General features: G+C 53.3%; 8 protein-coding genes across 8 annotated transcripts; 3 read left to right on the top strand and 5 right to left on the bottom strand.

The window, feature by feature from the left end:
- Positions 1–1,140: 1,140 nt before the first annotated feature.
- Positions 1,141–2,058, bottom strand: PG986_003896 (uncharacterized protein; the record flags this gene model as incomplete). Its single annotated transcript, XM_066840118.1, has 1 exon — positions 1,141–2,058. The coding sequence occupies one exon, from the start codon at positions 2,056–2,058 to the stop codon at positions 1,141–1,143; it is 918 nt and encodes a 305-aa protein (XP_066702745.1).
- Positions 2,059–2,618: 560 nt separating this feature from the next.
- Positions 2,619–3,709, bottom strand: PG986_003895 (uncharacterized protein; the record flags this gene model as incomplete). Its single annotated transcript, XM_066840117.1, has 2 exons — positions 2,619–3,243; positions 3,612–3,709. The coding sequence occupies 2 exons, from the start codon at positions 3,707–3,709 to the stop codon at positions 2,619–2,621; spliced, it is 723 nt and encodes a 240-aa protein (XP_066702744.1).
- Positions 3,710–4,761: 1,052 nt separating this feature from the next.
- PG986_003894 (2-5-dichloro-2-5-cyclohexadiene-1-4-diol dehydrogenase) lies at positions 4,762–5,693 on the bottom strand (the record flags this gene model as incomplete). Its single annotated transcript, XM_066840116.1, has 3 exons — positions 4,762–4,981; positions 5,054–5,333; positions 5,399–5,693. 3 exons carry the CDS (start codon positions 5,691–5,693, stop codon positions 4,762–4,764), a joined length of 795 nt encoding a protein of 264 aa, XP_066702743.1.
- Positions 5,694–7,849: 2,156 nt separating this feature from the next.
- On the bottom strand, positions 7,850–8,434 carry PG986_003893 (uncharacterized protein; the record flags this gene model as incomplete). Its single annotated transcript, XM_066840115.1, has 1 exon — positions 7,850–8,434. One exon carries the CDS (start codon positions 8,432–8,434, stop codon positions 7,850–7,852), a length of 585 nt encoding a protein of 194 aa, XP_066702742.1.
- A 510-nt stretch (positions 8,435–8,944) lies between these two features.
- Positions 8,945–9,500, top strand: PG986_003892 (uncharacterized protein; the record flags this gene model as incomplete). Its single annotated transcript, XM_066840114.1, has 2 exons — positions 8,945–9,149; positions 9,214–9,500. The coding sequence occupies 2 exons, from the start codon at positions 8,945–8,947 to the stop codon at positions 9,498–9,500; spliced, it is 492 nt and encodes a 163-aa protein (XP_066702741.1).
- A 2,372-nt stretch (positions 9,501–11,872) lies between these two features.
- Positions 11,873–13,399, top strand: PG986_003891 (uncharacterized protein; the record flags this gene model as incomplete). Its single annotated transcript, XM_066840113.1, has 1 exon — positions 11,873–13,399. The coding sequence occupies one exon, from the start codon at positions 11,873–11,875 to the stop codon at positions 13,397–13,399; it is 1,527 nt and encodes a 508-aa protein (XP_066702740.1).
- Positions 13,400–14,823: 1,424 nt separating this feature from the next.
- Positions 14,824–16,921, top strand: PG986_003890 (uncharacterized protein; the record flags this gene model as incomplete). Its single annotated transcript, XM_066840112.1, has 5 exons — positions 14,824–15,238; positions 15,318–15,592; positions 15,778–16,589; positions 16,668–16,817; positions 16,882–16,921. The coding sequence occupies 5 exons, from the start codon at positions 14,824–14,826 to the stop codon at positions 16,919–16,921; spliced, it is 1,692 nt and encodes a 563-aa protein (XP_066702739.1).
- A 344-nt stretch (positions 16,922–17,265) lies between these two features.
- Positions 17,266–18,285, bottom strand: PG986_003889 (uncharacterized protein; the record flags this gene model as incomplete). Its single annotated transcript, XM_066840111.1, has 1 exon — positions 17,266–18,285. The coding sequence occupies one exon, from the start codon at positions 18,283–18,285 to the stop codon at positions 17,266–17,268; it is 1,020 nt and encodes a 339-aa protein (XP_066702738.1).
- Between the last annotated feature and the right edge of the window lie 316 nt (positions 18,286–18,601).

The raw sequence follows: 18,601 nt of genomic DNA, 5'->3' as shown, positions 1-18,601 counted from the left end.
CGAGGGGGTATACTATTAATAATAGCAGTGTTAAGCCGATTAAAAAACCTTTATATAGCCCCGTTTAATATATATACGAAACGCCGGAAATCTATCGCTTTAGTACGTACGGTCTTAAAGGCTGGATAACGTTTTAAAAAACGATGCACTTATTATTTATTAATAAAGTGATCGACCTTTTTTATAAAGAGGATACGTTAAGCGTATATGCGAAATAGCCGGTACGTTAATACGTAATTTAAACTAGTTTAGAAAAGGGCTTATTCGGTTAAAAAGGTTTTTTCGGTAAAAGTAAATAACTATAAAGCTTTATATTTCTCTTTTTTATTAAAGTTCTCTTTAATTCGGTTACGAAGGGTGCCCTTATTAACGTTATAGTTTTTAACCGCACGATTAATGCTTTCGCCGGCCAGCACGGCCTGGACCGCTTACGCAATGCGTGCTTTTTTGGTTATGTTAATGGTGGTAAAAAGAGGAAAAAAAGAGGAAGAGATTGATCTATTTTAATTGGGAGACGAGTGAAATTTAACCCCTTTATATACTGTTATTATTGCTTAAGGGCTCTAGAATCATCTGAAATCAGGAGGGGTCAGTGAGGGGGGGTCAGCCAGAGGGGGTTGCATCTTAACCTTCTCCCACATAATTTACAACCGTGCAGTGATATGCGCAAAGAAGTATCCAAATAATAATAATAATAATAATAATAATAATAAAATCATTAGCCAGCTTCGTTGGTAGGCAAAGTATGTTGCTGTCATCCACGGCATTTCGATGCCATGATCAAGTAAAGGTCTGACCCATTATAGGATGTAGCCTATAGTAAGGTAAGGTCTGGCCTGCTGGGGGTGGTTCTGTCCACTGACGCCAGCTGGAGAAAATCACATGAGGAGGAAACCGAATCGTGACTGTTCGATGGCATTAGAAGTCGCATTAGGCGTTATCATCTCAATAGTGTTACCAGCCCTTCCTCTTTATGTCCTCTTTCCAATAGGGGCCTGTTCAATTCCGCGGGGTATCGTCCCACCTTCCACCAATCCAGCCTATGCTATCAAAGCATGTATCCTATACGCCATCATTGCCCGAATGAAATACCACGAGAACGCCTGGGGGATATCGCATCTTTCTTTCGAGCAGCTTGGGTTACGGTCCCAAACCCACATCGTCTAACCCCGGTTGAATCATGCCGGGCGGGAGCGGTGCCTGCCCTCCCATCCCATTCGTGGAAAACGTTGAAGCGTTCATCGCCGGGGCCGGAGGGCGACCCGGTCCCGCCAATTGTTGCGCGTAGTCTGGACTGCCAGGCGCATCGGCCGCGCCGCCATTGTGCTTCTGCAGCTCGTCCCAGACAATCATGCGCGACTCCGGCGGCAGCTTGCTGATGACGCGATACCAAAAGCCGGGGCGCGTCCAGGAGAGGTTGACGTACTGCTGGCCCTCGATGGGCGCGGCGCTGCTCTCGTCCTCCTTGAACTTCTTGAGCATGTTGTTCACGTCGTGGCGCTTGAGCTGGATCCCCGAGTGCCGTCGCTGGATCTCCTCCAGGATGCCCGTGGTCGTCGCGCGCGGGTGGATCGCGAGGGTCTCGATCTCGGCGGCGATGCCGAGGTCGTCCCGGGCGCGCTTGCGGTTGGTGGGGATGCCCGCCGCGTCCAGCTCCATCTCGTGGTCGTGCCGGTTGCGGCCCTTGACGTACGAGAAGGTCCATATGTTGTCGCGCGTCGAGGACTTGATGACGCCTTGCCACTCACAGGTGCCTTTGGTGCTTTCGCGCTTGCGCTTCTTCTCGGGCGGAACTAATGCCGCGGCTTCGATCTTGGTCCGCGACGGTGCCTTGGCCTTGGCTTTCCAGCACGAGAAGACGTGGCGGCGGTATATGTCTAGTACGGGGTCTTTACTCTCGGCGCAGGACTTGCTGACTCCGAATCCGGCCTGCTCTGCGGCTGCCTTCAATGCCTTTTCGGCATCCTCGTACTTGGCCCAGTGCATATTGGACAGGGCAGCCACGGCCGGGTGCGTGTCTGGAGGAAGGGGGTCCTGTACCTGCAGTAGGGCGAACATGGCGGGCAGTGGTGCATTCAAGGGTCAGGTATCAAGTGGTTTCTCAGGACCGACCCTTGTTGTTATGAGGGCTGACTGCCGCAGAATGTCAATCGGACGGTGTTAAGCGTTGGGTTGACGTTGAAATTGAATAATGTGACGGTTCTTCAGGCAATTTTGGTTAGACAGGCGGGTCGACATGGCACGTGCTTTGGCTTTTCTCTGCAGGGTCCAGCCACTGAACAAGCCACACGTGACTTGCACTGCCGCCAAACTCCTATCTCCCCATGAAGCCACTAATGCGCACTGTCTCAAGTATCACACAGCAACCAAGGAGTAATCAGAGCAACTCATCAATTATGAGAGATGATCGAGTGGTTTCCGAGACCTGGTTTATAGTTTATAAAAATATTCTTATTCGTAAGATTCCAAATTTAAGCTTCTAGGTGATAGTTATCTTTCACACAAGACGGTCGGAGCCTCCTTGTCATCTTGGGGCATTCGGCGTACTCCTCTAGGACACCCCTCATATCCCTTCAAATCGCTGAAACAATAATCTGTGTAGGAGGGCGAGGGAAGCGTCAAGCTCCAAACCATCTCAGCCATTTCGATAAACCCCCCTGAAATGACAGACGTCGGAAATCATGTCGTTGCCTTCGAGGTGCGCCCGTGAGGTAGTCCTCGTATCTGTCCAGACTCTTGATATCAACCTTGTGTTCGTCTGCGTACGGCCCCATATAGTCATACAGCGTGATTGCAAGGCAAATCGCCGCGAACCTCCTTCTCCGCCTCTCCATCTCGTCCAAACTGGCGTAAGGGTCGTACGGTATATCCCTAGAATTCGGTACTATAGTGGTTTCCCCAATGGCGAATAAGATAGCTCTCTGTCTCAATTCAAGCTGTGTCCATTGGTGGACAGATTTGTCATCGGAGGATCCAGTCGGTTTCGTCCAGAACCACCAGAATACAAAACGAATCCACTCACTCCTGTCCATCAGGCCAACGAATTTCGGCTTTGCAACGCCTTGGAATGCATGTTCAAGCATGCGAGCCAGAAGTGCTTCTCTTCGGCGACCTCTGGAAGTCCCGCAGCCCGCATTGTTGCACCAAAGTATTCCACGGGCATAGGGCAAGCGAGTGACGAGGTCTGGCTGGAGCTGTGCCAGCCATCTGGAATCTGTAGGCGAGTCGACTGGGGGAATGGACCTGGAAACCACCAATTTCATTTCAGGCTTTGTTGAAATCCCGCAGACCCTGATTCTCGAATGCAGCACCGAGAAGGCCGCCTTGCAGACGGGACATGCCCATCGTTTGCCCCAAAAATCTGTCAATGGGACCTCGACATTTCCGGTCCCAATCGCTGGATTTCTCGGTAAGTAGAGGAAAGAGGAAGCGTGCGTGGTACACGTTGCAGCGACCGCAGTACAAGGGCCGCATAAGAAACCGCAGGCGGTCCGTGAATTCCGAGGTACCCCGAAGGTTCCAGCACGGAGGACACAGGCTGTCCTTGAGCAAAAGCCCGGCAATGCTCGAAATGTGTCTGTTCTCCCAGGTATGCATGTTTAACAACATACTGTGTAGCCTCAACTGATACTCGCGTGGGTTGAAGTTGTCCGTCGGTAGTAGCAATGTGGCGCGGTGGGACACCGTTATCCGGCCTGCTCGAGGCCATGGTGGCATGTACTCAAGTGGAGGGTTGAAGAGGTCCATAGTTGTCTTTACTACATCTCTCAAAGGTCGGTCAGGTTCCAGCAAATCTTCAAGGAGGATGTAGTGGCATCTCTGATCATCGGGGAAGAAGTCGGAACGGCAGGCAGTATCGTAACTTAGCCTCCTGAATGTGTGGCATGTTCTCACCAGACAAAAGTAGGACTCAAGCGGAAGCCACTTGATCAGTGTCAGTAGCAACTCTTCCGGGAGATCCAGTAATTCAACCATCGCGGTGGGTAGGAAATGATGCGTGTAGTCACAGGTCTTGAGGTAGTCTTTGAGATTTACACATGAGGAGCCAACCGCAAGATGGGAGAATGAATTACGTACGTGCTAGGTGAGATTTCGAGAAATCGCTTCCCCGAAACGTCTATTTGAGACGTGGCTACCCATGGACCGACCGGAGGCAAAGCTGGCTTTGTGCAGATAAATTTACTCATCCTTTCAACTCTATTTCCCAATCTACTATTAAGCACTAATAGGGGAAATAATGAGCAGGATTTGGTTAGACAGATTCTAGGCATGAGGGCTCTTAAGTTTACAATGTTCTGGTTACGCAACTCATTTTGTGCAGCCTCTTATTAATGCCCCCTTTTCTATAACACTAACTTGTCATTAGTTCTTATTTAGACGGTAATAAAAAATATAAGGGAACTCTTTTTTAATAATTCATGTTTCAGTGGCTAATAGTCAATAAAGGTTTATGTAATAATATTTCAACAGGTTATTTCTCTCATCTACTCGTTGCTGATATCTTTAAGATGCCGAATCTCCTGTGGAGCCTAAATATTTGCCTTTGGCTCTCTTTTTCCCCATTATGTGGCCAACCTAGTGTTTATTAGATGCTGCTCAATTTGGCCAACTCCGCATCGGGCGGCTTCTGCCCCAAGTCGGACCCGGACCCGGTTTCGTGTCACCAAACCCCCCGGACGCATGTTTACCCCAGCTAGGCTACTTCATCAGCATCTAGGCTTTATGGCCGATTGCAACCAACTTCGAGACGCTCACCTCGGCCTATGAAGTATAGTTACCCTCCAAGAAACCACCATCCATGTAGTACGTCGCCTTGGTTATGAACTTGGAGTCGTCGCCCAGCAGGAACGCAATGAAGGCCGCCACCTCTTCGGGCTCAGCCAAACGTTGCATCAAAGCCGGTACCTTATCCGGGGTTAGATAAAAGTCACCCTGCGCCGTCTCGAAGGGCTGGGTCATCATGGTGGTGTTGACGGTGCCCCTGGAGTAGAACACGAGCAAAATGGTCAGCGGTGATTCGTTGTTTGATAAAGAGGGGTTAGGCCAGACTTACGGGCACATGGCGTTTACCCGAATCCCCCTGGGAGCACCCTCAAAGGCGGCAGTTTTGGTCAAGCCCAGCACGGCATGCTTGGCCGTGATGTAAGCCGCGGTGCCGGCGCTGGCGTAGTGGCTGGCTACGCTGCCCAAGTTGACGATGCTGCCCCCGTCCTTGATCGCCTTCATCTCTTCTTTGAGACAGTGGAACAGGCCACAGACGTTAGTGTTGATTATGTCGTGGAAGTAATCCGCGTCCAGCTCCGTCATGGGATAGATCTTGCGCTGCTCCTTGGCTGTAGACACCCATTCGAATCAGTACGTCGTCTGCTTTCGAAACTGGAGCAAAACCTTCACTCACCGGCGTTATTGCAGCACCCATCCAGCGGTCCGAATTTGGCCACCGTCTGATCGATCCAAGATTTGACGGAATCCAGCTTGCTGATATCCACGACGCAAGTCATTACCCGGTCTTTGGCGTCCGGGAACTCGTTGTGTATCTCCTCGAGGGCCTTGGCCAGGTTCTCACTCGACGTGGCGCACATGGATACCGTGGCCCCTCTGGCAAGGAGGTACTTTGCCACAGCCAGGCCGATGCCGCGGCTGGCCCCGGTGATGGCAATGACTTTCTTCTGAAAGGTGGAGGGCAGCGACATATTTGGAACGTGAGTTGTAGTAAATAGCTAACGACGCGTCCCAAATAGTTATGTTGCGTTATATAAAGGTAGCCATCGTAGATGCATGCGGTCTTTGATAGGAGTTCTCCCGAATGCCACCCCCCTCTCTCGGACCCGCTACTCTTTACGGACCCAGCTTCCGTGCCTTGCCGCTGCAGATGCGGAGTCCCGAAGTGGAAACCCATCACGCCATTCGCCCGCACATAACAGTATTATAACTCGCCAGTCTGTGATTGTCGACCCACCGCATGCCGGTTAGCTCGCGCGGCACAGCAACCGCCTCTCCACAACAACACTTTGGCCCCCTTTCAAGCGCTGTGAGAAGCAGTTGAGTTGGGTGAGCGATACCACGTCACGTGTACAGCGCAGATGTTGGCAGTGATTGGTGATCCCATACTGTCCCTGCAGCCCACGCTTCGGTCGGATTGTGCAGTAACTCATGGCGATGCAGCCGAGGCGAAGGGCCGTGAGTTCTAGGTTCCTGAAATCGGCCTGCTCTAGACGCACAAATTGCAACGCACATCTTTATCAACTCTAATCTTACGAGTCTTTGCAGGTTCAGGGTCATGCGGCTCTGAGTGTTCGGACACTCATGGACGCCTGCGGGAAATGGTGCAATACGCCATGCAGTGCCGTTCATTACCGCCTTTTCTTAAGTTTATTCCAAGTCACCCGACCAGACTGGCTTGTCGGGCTTCGTCTGCCTATCTACCACTCACTGCTTTCGCTGCCCAAGATTGCCCTGCAAAAAATGGATTACTATATGGCGACCCGGGTGCCGGCGCCTTACCAGCCAACTACCTCATCGTGCGTGATACATATTTCGGGGGTGGCAGTGGCAAGGCCCCTAATGCTACTCAGAATGTGGCGAGGCGACCTGACGAATGTTTTGGGTTGTGCACCCAGACCAAGGATTACGTTGGCGCCGAATGGTACAACAGTACGAACACGGGCACCATTTACTGCACCTTGGTGTCCGCACTCGACACGACACTTAAAATACCCGGATGCATACTTGGCATGCGGCAGTAGATACTGTGTATTTTCCTTCCATGACTAGGATTGAAGAGTCGAACTCGGTAGTCTATCTGCAACTTACCAACTCCAGCGCAAGTGGGATTAAATGGACAGAAAGTATAGATGTATACTTAGTTATGATTATATGGCAGTACCTTGACCTTGAGAGGGCCTTCACGGTATATTATGCCCTTGAGGGCGACAACACTGCCTTTAGTGTAATAAGTACTTCCCGCATAAAATCGATAGGTATATTTGTCATTAGATAATTAGGCGTCACATCCAGTAGGATAAACATCATGCCCAGTATAATAATTATTATACTACGACGCTACATGTTCCCAACATGTAGCGGACGGATGCGTAGTGGGGACAGCGCTGTCGCCATCAAGGGGATAGCTACGATGCTATCATCCTAAGTTCTCCCGGTTCATGCTGGCAGCTCGGCAACTCTATCGGTTGCGTCGTGGCCATCCATTTCTGCGCATTGTGGCGACCCTACTGGGACATAGGAATGCGATTCAGATGATAGACGTGGCGGCAACGGAAGCGCTGTCTCATCAAATTCCCCATGTCGATGTTCCTCGCCATAGGGATGAGACCTCTTGGCCCCAGATGCTCCTACATCAGAAGGAGGCCCAACAGTTACCCCACCACCGCTTAAGGCCATCCTCAGACCAGCCTGGACAGCTGCTTGTGTATCTTGGACGAGGCGTGCTGTTGCAGTCTCCCCGTTCACGTTGATGACAACGTTTACGGGGGCGTTGAAAACTGTTCGCTGGACGGTTACTGAAGTGTTCGTCTGCGGCAGAAGCGCGTAGTCCGACAACAGCAACGCCAGCCCGGATTCGTCGATGGAGGCTCTGCTTGGGTTTCCCATTCCCAATGACCTATTATTATTCCCCGACTTATCTGTATGGAATAGTTCGCGCGATGGGAAAGGGGCAACGGGGGTAGTGGAGCCGCCAGGGTCACTGGTCGACTGCTCGTACGAAGGCGGAGAAAGCGCAACGGCTCTCGATCTGGGGTGTGATGTCGTAGTCGTTATCGAAACGGTTTGAAAGCTCGTGCTTGGTGTCGCATGAGATTGTGAGTCTGGGCCAGATTGGCTTCGGCAATCAGTCAGGAAATGTTGCAACCAACGGAGGCTTCGTACCGCTTGGTGCGACCGACCACCCATCTAGAAGTTCGACCAAGTGGCCCACATCTTGATGTTTTTGTTTGTGCCCAATACGTCGAAAGCTGGAGTTGCTCTCTTGTGCGCTATTCTTCGAGGGCCGCAAACCTTCCATTTGCCGCAGGTACGCCAATTCCGAGCGAACGGCATTGTGATGCTGTCCAATAAGGGGCAGGTGCTTGGCGAACCTCTCCTTGTCCGAGTATGTCCATCGAAACCGCTTGGCGAGGTTGGTCCTGCCGCTGCCCGTCTCGGAACGGCTTGCTTCCACGATGGCAGTCACGTCTTGCAGGATGCGGAGGGCCGACTCGATTACTTCGTTGATGTGGGCGAGGTCGCTGGGCCGCAGCCTGAGGAGATCGATGCGCTCGTTGCGATTCGCTATCAGCTTCTGCACGTCGGCGTGGCAGGTTCTGACCAGGTCGAGACAGGACTGGATGTCGCCCGGGACCTTGTCGGAGTCCACCGCCAGTGAGAAGAATCGCGCCGTCTTCGCAAACGCGGTGCTGGGGTGTGCCGGTTCCATAGTACCCCCGGATTCGTAGTTTCTATAAACACGGTTGCGGAATGACTATCTTGAGTACCTTTTTGGATGCTCTGTTTTCAAGCTGCACTTCAGGTATGGAGTGACGCGCCTTGGCCAAGTAACGTATCGCTAAATGTAGAACCTTGGTGACTGCTTTGGGAAATTATCGTTCTAGAACCCATCGGGCTCCCATAGCCTCGCTCGCAGGCAACAAGTAGAATTCCCGTTCAGGGGGCAGAGGGCTTTCTTCCTAGAGACTAAAGGTCGATGGCGTTTGCTATCATGACCAGCCGCTTTTAGTAGCTGGCCTACTGTCGCTGGCCTGCTAACGCCAAGGCTCGGTCAAACTCGAGTCCATGGTGGCGCATATTCCCTGGCAGCCTAGAGCCGCATGTGATACGAGAACCATAGTTTTTCTTTACATGGGGTTGCAGCCAAGGCGTGCAAGTGTCAGGTTACAGGATCCTTCGACTGCGGCTGAAGTCCGTTGAAACTATAAATAGATTGATTATGGTGGCAAATGAAACCATTAGGAAAGGAATGAACAGGGAAACTAGCACAAGCGCCCTCTCAGATCTTCGCGACGACGGGAGCCTCGACAAGTTGCGGAACGCCATACTTCTCGCTACCCAACCTCCTACTTCCCGGGCATGGGATACTCAGTTCGTGGTCTCCCACAATGAGCCCTCGTTTTTACTAGCGAGCTTGAAACATGGTGAGATATTTTCGCACTCACATATCGGATGGATCACATACTAACGAGACTTTGTCTCCAATAGCCGGAGCCGCTCGTTTGTGCGAAGTAAAGAGTAACCTGACAGGAGTGGAGCAGAACCAGCTGACCATGAAGCATAAACGCGGCACCTGTGTCAAGGCCGGGTACAAGTTCTACATCTGCGAGTTCGAGATCTGCGTCATTGTGGCCCCCGCCGATCTGAGGTTCGAGCTCTGGTTTGGTGGCACCAAGTTCTCGAGTGACCATGAGCCCATCACGGTTACTTGGGACGAAGCTGGGACAAGGGCCAAAGGCCAAAGGTGGATGATTCCGGATTGGAGGCGCCGTTAATTAGGTATGTTTGGAGTAATCAGGGGATGTGTACGATATCATAGGTAGACATTGGCTTGCGGTACTTAAGAGTGAACAATCTGCCAGTGGACTAAACGGCGTGCCAGTGGAGTGAACGGCGTGCCAGTGGGATGTGATGTCCACCGGAGTTTTGGGCGCCGGAGCCTCCCAATGTACCTAGACAGGATGAAAGGCGTAATAGGTGTGAGGTAGTGTACTGATGGATAATGAAGCACATCATTGGTGTTCTCTTCTATTCTCTTCCTTCGCGATCTATATACCAAGCCAGCCTGGAAGAAATGGGTCCAGTCCTGGGCCAGCAGTGGACACGATTGATGCCAATGTGCTGCTGCATGCAAAATCATCACGGAGCCTGGCGGGGTGGTGATCGATATTAGGATTGGAAAAGAACCATTATCATCACGGGGAAATTCGAACCGACGTTCCTATTTGACATCCTGCGGCATCCTTCCCAAAGAAAGAGCGGCTTTTGAGTTGGTGAGCTAGAGTGAACACCTTCGTCTGCAAAAGAGAAGGCAGCAGCCGGTTACAAAAAGAATCAAATAAAAAAGAATTAGCCATTTATTCAACCACGTGCCCTGCTGGTGTTGATGTTGGGAATTGACGATGGTGGGTCGCTCAATTGGGTGCTATATATCCTGGGAAGGCGCGAGGTTTTATCAATAGAAGGAAGGTGGGGAGGCCCGCAAAGGTCAGAAATGCAAGAAACCAACAGTGAAAGGATTCGAACCTCCGTCTCCAGTGCGCTGCAGGCAGTAGTGATGTCATTCACGCGCTGGTGTGCTACCACTACACCACATGCCGTTTGGTCTTTCTTGGAGGAATTGCGGATTATTTGCGTCGATGTAGGTAGTCTTCTTGACTGTAGCATGTTGATGAGGAACGTGGATTGCTCTAGTTTGGTAACGTTGGCGACATTGATTCTCAGCATGTTAACGTTTCAGTCACCCATGGTCATACCACATGTGTAATTAACAGTGGGGTATGCCACTCAAGGCCCTCATGATTAGGATGGGAACGCAGATAGGTTGGCCAGACACTCTAACGGCCAGCTTGAGAGGTGCGACTGGGAGAGACCGATGACTGCTAGGACTACGTATCAGCATCTGAGCTACACGGTGCTTATGGCACGGGAAGGGAATCTGGTTACAGGTGAAGACTGGCGAAAGTAAAATTAGACGATACAGGTGTAGAGGATTTTGGATTCGTGGGGAATATCTTTCGGTGTTGCATATTGGAAACCGGAGGGCAAGCGATGTAAAGCTACTTCTAGTCATTCAACAGGCAAAGTGAGCAGGTTCCATCACATGTCCCATGCAGAGATTTTTGAACTTAACCTCATTCGTATCCAAGGCCCATACAGGACTCTTCGCTTCGCAGTCACGGAGATCCTGCCTGCCCTGTTTGCTGCCAAAGAAAGCAACGAGGTGGTGATATTGACACCCTTCGGCAGCGGCTTATGTAAATGACGAGGACTTGCCGTAACAGGAAGCATGTCCTCAAAATCCGAGACAAGATCTCTCCCGAGTTTGAAAAACCGAGTTGTGATCTCAGCAAGGGGATGTCCTTCAATTTTGAACAGGCTTGAGATGCCGACCCAAGCCAGTTCAGCAAGGCACGAAGGCACGGTGGGGGAACAAGATGGCAGCTCAGCTGCTTGCGACAGGCTCTATTCCAAGCCACCTGTATGGGTGATTGTAAGATCTCTTGAGATCAAGTTCTATTAGTGAAGTCCGATTAGAGTTACGCACACATATTGGTTCGCAAGTTGAACTACAGGTCAACGCTGTGATGGCAATCCGTTTCGGGGTTGTCCCTGCTACAGAACACTGGGGTCAGGATATTGGCATTTTGCTTCAGACAAGTCTGCTAAAGGGCTGCGAGTATGTCAGCACATGGGGCGGTATAATGTATTGACCGCCATATCAACCAAGTGGGAATTCCCACTAACCACGTGCGAGTATCTTAGTGGGAGTAAATAGCACGGCATTGAAATGCTGGAGATGACGAGTGGTTGTCTGTACGTCCCGACAAGCTGGGCGCCATGCCAGCACGGCCCGCTTTCACCCCAGTTGGTGCTAAACGTTTCGTTTGGGTGCCCTCGCACAGTGGACAACCACTAAAATAGCGCCTTTGCCAATCCAAGCAGCAGGGCAGTGCCGCGAAGGGAACACGCGTCGTCATACTGCAACATCACCAACATCCAGTCACTCAACCCGAGTCGTCAACTTTTGCGAATACAGAACCATTTGATAAATCTGTTACTGGTTTTACAACCCGGCGCACAAAATCTTACACGGAGCTACTGCATTCATTACCTTCCTCACACTACTGCCTGCACCTGCCACCAAATGACCACGGCGTTGGATGCCTTTGTTGGGCCCTGGAGATACCATCTCGACCACAATGGCGACTCCAAGTTTCGGGACACCAGGAAAACACAATTCCCCGACTACTACCATCAACGCAGCCCAGCGGACCTAGGCGCAGATGCTGACACATTGGTCACCACGTCCCATATCCATTCCTTCCAGCTTGGCACTGGCGCGTCCATCTACACGCAGTCCATCCTGCCTGCGATCCTCCAGGCCCGCCGAGAGATCATTCTGGTGACCTGCTTCTGGGCGCAGTCCGACACGTTGGCGGCGCTCAGCAACACCATCGCCCAGCTCGCCCAAGAGAGAGAACGCCTCATCAGCAGTCAGCCGGGTGCCGCGATTGAGCCCCTCCGGATTCGCATTTGCTTCTCTTCGCGCTCGCTGTTCCAGAAGCTGTTCCATCCAAACTCCAAGGATGGCTTCGTCTACCCGCCGCACACTTGGCCCTCCCAATTGGGTTTGCCCGCCGCCGAGGCGCTCCGAGCAGGGGCCATCGACCTCCAAGTGAAGACTCTGTTCTTCCTCCCCTTCAGCGTCATGCACCCCAAGTTTGTGATCATCGACCGCCAGCGCGCCTGGCTCCCCAGTTGTAATGTGAGCTGGGAACCGTGGTTCGAAGGCTGCGTCGATATTTCCGGGAGTGCCGTCTCGAGTCTGATGCGCTTCTACCAGAGCGTCTGGGAGCGCGATCTGCCCAGCTTACCGGCCGATCGCAACACCAGCCCAATCTCGCCTGAACTTGCCCCATCTTGGCTGACGGCGATCCAAAGCCCTGCCAGTCGCTTCGCGCCTCTGTCCATGGAATCCGCCCCCACCGTCTTGCTGCCCTCGTCTCATCACCAGAACCCATGTTTTCGGCCGTTTCCTTGGATGGATGACCCGAAACCGCCCTTGACGCCACTGAATGTCGCAATCAGCTGTTTGCTCGAATTGGCGCAGCATGCGATATACCTGCAGACGCCCAATTTGACTTCGGCTTCAGTGATTGATGGCATCTTGCAGGCATTGGGCAGAGGCGTCCATGTCACCATTGTCGCGGGCAAAAACATGATGTTGCTGGAGCAAATCGTTACGGCCGGGACCACCACGAGCCGCTGTCTCAAGTCTCTAATTCGTCGCTACCACAACCTCAAAGCTTCGTCCGTCATGCAACCTCGAAGAGATGATGCATCGGCAACAAATCTCGACATGGACTTGGAAGCTGGCAGGCCGAGACTAGGCCAGCTTCGAATTGCCTACTTTCGACGGGGCGTTGATGACCAAGCGAAAGGGGTTTCCGAAGAGCCTGTGCAATCTCATCTGAAGTTGACCATCGTTGATGATGAGTACACCGTATTGGGGTCTGGTAACATGGACCGCGCCAGCTGGTTCACGAGTCAAGAGCTGGGAATCCTTTTCCGCTCTGTCCAGTTCGCAAACGTTGTCAGCGGCATCGTCAATGACGTACTGAAAACGAGGACAATGACAATCTATGAATCCAGCCGTCCTCGCGACGACTGAACTCCTGCGCCTGCCCAGCAGCAAGAGCATCAGCTCAATTATTTTCAGTTTACCAGAGAGCCAATGAAAGATGCGCGATGGCTCAAGAGCAGACAGATACCGAGGCGGCCCAATGATCGTGATCGATCCTTCCCAGCCAAGAATGCCGAGAAACACGCAGCAACTGTTTCTGTCAGTTCTTCCTGGATACGGTCAAGTGCGTTTTCAAACAAGCTCTCTTTTCTTCCCCTCCGCATCTGGACGCCTGGGCTTTCAGCCCATTACCAGCGGTTCTAGACCACGCAATCTTCCCCGTTATTTGGCCAAATCTACGACCGCCGATTTAGCATCCATTTGTGTCCAGGTTGCATGTCAGTTAAACGAATAACACTATTTTTGAGCTTGATGCAAAGAGCGACGATTTTTACGAATTGTCTTACCGACCATTCGGAATGCACATCAATGCCGCATACGTCATTTCTCGGTCAGGTCAGCTTCCAGCCCACCCAAGGCAGACTCTCATGTGCAAAGAGAGGCGGCGCGCGTTGGGAGAAAAAGCCTCATTAGCTGCCGTGCGCCACCACTGACCGGTTCGCTGATGAGGATTGGTACAGCCTACGTCTAACCTAGCTAACCTTAGTGCTGTGAAACCCCCATGGTCACCCCGCAGAGCCTGGGGGGGCTTGGGGAGTCAAGAGGCGAGACGACACCATCAATAAATTGTATGTCGATTTTCCCATTCCCGGATACTGCACCACTGCGACTCTCATAAGACGCCAGTCAAATGTCCACGCGCGGCTGTACGCAGCTCCCAGTTACTTTGAATGCTATTCGCCCAGCGCTCGCCCAGCTGCCTCGACTCGGTATGCAATTGGGAAAGTAAATGCTTATCCATGCATGTCTCACGACTTGGGACCAAGTGTTCAGTCCCGTCAGCCGTCCGAGCCCCGCGCAGTCGGGCGTACCAGGGTCCCCCCCCAGTCCCCAAGCGGCACCCCCCATATTCGTTGGAATCAGCTTGGCGATGTACGACGCCAGGGATTGGCATATGCCAGCCACTCCTGCCAATTGGAAGGAGCACTTCTGGCATGGAAGAGGCTATTTGACCGGGTCGCTGCTATCTGATCTCGCCTTGCACGGCATGGATGGGCATGGATGTACTGATTACAGACCTGACGCTACCACTTGGCTTTCTTAAGAACTCGGCCGTGTCGTCAGCAGAGGAAAACGATTCTCTTCTCGCACTACCTGCTACCGAGCCATTTTCCCGTACCCGGCGGCTTCTTTTTCTTTTCGCTGAGCTCTATCTTGTCCAGTTCCGTGGAGACTTCCGTAGCCGCATGCGTCTTTCCGAGCTCTTTTAGTCAAGGTCTTCGCTCGCGAAGCTTCCCACCGCCGCGCCAGTCTGATTTCGAGTTGGCCCCACGGTGCGCCGCCTCGCCGCCATGAGTTCGTCCGGCATCGACTACGCCAAGAGCTCGCCTTCGCCCTACTACCAGTACGCGACGGACCGCAATGGCTCGGACGATGCAGAAAAGTTTGGGACGCCGCCGGGGCGGGTCCCGTCCGTTTCTGCGGGCGCCGCGTTAGACCAGACGCACCGCAAGCTTAAATCCCGCCACATCCAACTCATCGGGATCGGCGGCACCATTGGCACGGCGCTCTACGTCCAGATCGGCAAGGGCCTGCTCCAGGGCGGGCCGGCGAGCTTGTTCCTGGCCTTTACGCTGTGGTGCTCGGTGATTCTGTCCGTCACGCTCTGCATGGCGGAGATGGTCACGTACCTGCCCATCTCGTCGCCGTTTATTCGCTTTGCGGGACGTTGGGTCGACGAAGCTTTCGGGTTCGCTGCTGGATGGAGTATGCAATGATTCGACTGTTTTCTTTTCAATACGCAATGTGGGAGACACTTACTGACATGAGCTTTGCCATGCGACAGACTTCTTCGTGTTTGAAGCCGCCTTGGTGCCCTTCGAGATCACGGCGTGCAACGTCATCATCCACTTCTGGAGCGAGGCGGTCCCGACGGCGGCCATCATCACGATTGTCATCATCCTGTACGCGCTGATCAACTTGCTGGCCGTCAAGTGGTATGGCGAGAGCGAGTTCTGGGCCGCGCTCGGCAAGGTCCTGCTCATCATCGGCCTCATCATCTTCACCTTTACCGTGATGCTCGGTGGGAATCCCGAGCACGACCGGTTTGGGTTTCGTTATGTACGTACGCTCTGTGTTTTGACAACGATCGTGCTACATTGTCCTTCATCCGCTTCCGGTGGTGGTGTAACACTTATTATGACTTTATGGCATTGGGCGATTGATCATCGGTTGATGCACTTGTGCGGTGGCCCAATTGATCTGCATTCATGCTAGCCTGCTGACCACCGTCCGCATACAAATAGTGGAAGGAACCCGGTGCCTTCAACACCTATTACCACACGGGCGACCTCGGCCGCTTCATGGGCTTCCTGCAGTGCCTCATCCAGGCCTCCTTCACGATCGCGGGGCCCGACTACGTCTCCATGGCTGCCGGCGAGGCCGAGAACCCGCGCTTCGTGATGCCGCGCGCCTACAACGCCGTCTTTTACCGTCTGACGACATTCTTCATGCTCGGCTCCCTCTGTGTCGGCATCCTGGTCCCCTACAACGACGCCACCATGGCCGACGCCTTCGAGAAGGACAAGCCCGGCGCTGCCGCTTCGCCTTATGTTATCGCCATGAGCCGGCTGGGGATACCGGTGTTGCCGCATATCGTCAACGCCATGGTGCTCACGGCCGCCTTCTCGGCGGGCAACAGTTACGTCTACTGCGCCTCGCGGTCACTGTTCGGTCTCGCCCTCGAGGGCAAAGCGCCCCGCTTCCTGACCGTCTGTCTCAAGAACGGTGTGCCCATCTACAGCGTCGGCGTCGTCCTGCTCATCTCGCTGCTGGCGTTCCTGCAGGTCTCGGAGGGCTCCGCGACGGTGCTCAGCTGGTTCGTCTCGCTGGTGACGGCGTCGCAGCTCATCAACTTCAGCGTCATGTGCATCACGTACATCTGCTTCCACCGCGCCCTGCGCGCGCAGGGCATCGATCGCGCGGCGCTGCCGTACCGCGGGTTCGGGCAGCCGTACGCGGCGTACTACGCGCTCGCGGCGACGTTCGTCATGGCGTGGATGGGCGGGTACACGGTGTTCTTGCCGGGGAACTGGAACGTGCCCAGTTTCTTGTTCTCGTGAGTTGTTCTGTCATTCTGTTCTTCGTCCATTGTTTCGTCGGTCATTGCATATGCTGATTGATTGACTCGATCTAGGTACATGATGCTGTTCATCTGCCCCGTCCTCTACGTGGGCTGGAAGCTCATCCACAAGACCAAGTTCGTCAAGCCGCACGAGGCGGATCTCTTGCAGGATCTGGCGGGCATCGAGGAGTACACGAGGAACTTCGTGGTGGTTCCTGCAAGGTAAAAGAAACAATGCCACTACTTCAAAAACTGGAATGCGACACAATAACTAACCGTTTCGCAGGAGTCGCTTCGAGAGAATACTAGATGTGTTGTTCGGTTAACGAGCATATGGATACATGGCTATCAATCAGCAGTTTTCGGGCGTCACGGATGGGAAGCAACACGAGGAGTCAAGCGATTATGTCTCTATTCTAGTTGGGGGGGTATCATATATCAGTACATCAAGCAAGTACTTTGCTGGTCTCATTACAGTTCGTGACCCTCACTACCCTTCAAATCTATCTCGTCTCTATGCTATTCCAAGGTAGTACTCGTCATCTTTTGGGTGCGTATAAATGAAATCCTCCACGTTGCTTCCGGCAATACGAATTAATCATATGTCGTACAGTGGGTGCGTCACGTACACCACACTCTGTTAGTCCAGTCCAAGCCCGTCGGAGGGAAATCAGTGGCCGGGTGTCCAATCCGAGTCGCTGTTAACGTAATCATCATCGTCATCGGACTCGAGCCATTCGAACTCGTCGCTCTCGTCGTCGTCCACCTCATCGTCAGAATCGTCGATGACGATAGGCTGCTGCTGCTGTCGGAGTGACTTGCCAATCTGGGGAGTATTTTCCGGGTTGTAGGGCTCATATGCTGGGCTGTAGGGATTATTGCCCTGGTTACTTCCGTCTTGTCGAGCTAGTCGTATTTGTTGCTTCTTCAGTTGCCTCGGTGGCTTAGTATTGGCAACGTTGGGTTTCCGCCAGCTAGAGCTTCCCTCCTTTTTGCTGTTGATGTTCTGCTTCGTGGTGGTGGTCTCGCTCTTGGGCTTTGCCTTTCCTTTATCCTTGTCATTCCCTCTCCGCGTGTCCTTTCCGTCCTTCTTCTTCTGAGGACGCTTGCCATGGCGATGGTCGTCCACCTTGCCACCCCAGCTCTTGCAAACATCATTGATCTTGCCCAAGATCGCGTCACGCGCCTGGTCTTTGGTGTGCGTCTTGCCCCGCAACATGCCGTCGTAGTCCGTGTGCGTGTGCCGGATATGCGCGCGCACCGCCAGCCTGGCCTTGGTCTCGATGTCCAGCTTGCCCGTGCGGCCCACGCGGCGGCTGCCTTTCAGCATGGCGCGCTCGACGATCCGGGGCACGCTGGCGGCGGGGGTCTGGGGGAACTGGCGCACGATGGCGTCGCGGAACTGCTTCTCCAGCGAGGCGTCGCGCTTGGCGACGGCGCTGCGCCGGTCCGCGCGCGAGGCCTGCTCGTCGGCCTGGACTTGGGCGTGGATGGCGGCGGGGACGCGGATGCCGACGCTCTGCCGCTTGGCGTTGATGACGGCGTAGACCGTCCTGTTGGCGGCTTGGGTCAGGCGCCGGCAGTTGGCGGTGATGTAGACGTTGCCTTTGGGGACGAAGATGTAGCCCTTGGGGAGGGGCGACGTCACCTTGACCACGGGCTCGTGGGTAGAGGTAGTTTGGGAAGGCATGGTGACGGGGCGTTTGGTGCTGGGGGTTTTCGCCGAGGGGACCGGAGCGATGGCACCAATAGACCGTTTCTTGTTCTGATTTGTCGCCTTGTGGACTGGAGCAATGGCAGCAACAGAGCGTTTCCTGTTGTGTTGATTCACCGAGGAGGCCGAAGCGACGGCACCAATAGTGATGTTGATATTGCAGACCACGACGGTGGGGCTGGAGAAGATGCCAGCCGATACCTGTTGCAGTTGGTCCCGAACCAATGTCGCTATGTTTTCAGAATTTCTATGTGTTACGTTGATAAGTGTTTGCGACATGCCGGTGCTGAAG

Source organism: Apiospora aurea, assembly GCF_038362705.1.
Source record: "Apiospora aurea strain CBS 24483 chromosome Unknown utg000003l_segment0_segment0, whole genome shotgun sequence".
Classification (NCBI taxonomy): domain Eukaryota; kingdom Fungi; phylum Ascomycota; class Sordariomycetes; order Amphisphaeriales; family Apiosporaceae; genus Apiospora; species Apiospora aurea.
Note: the sequence above shows the minus strand (reverse complement) of the source record. Positions and strands in the feature narration are given on the sequence as shown.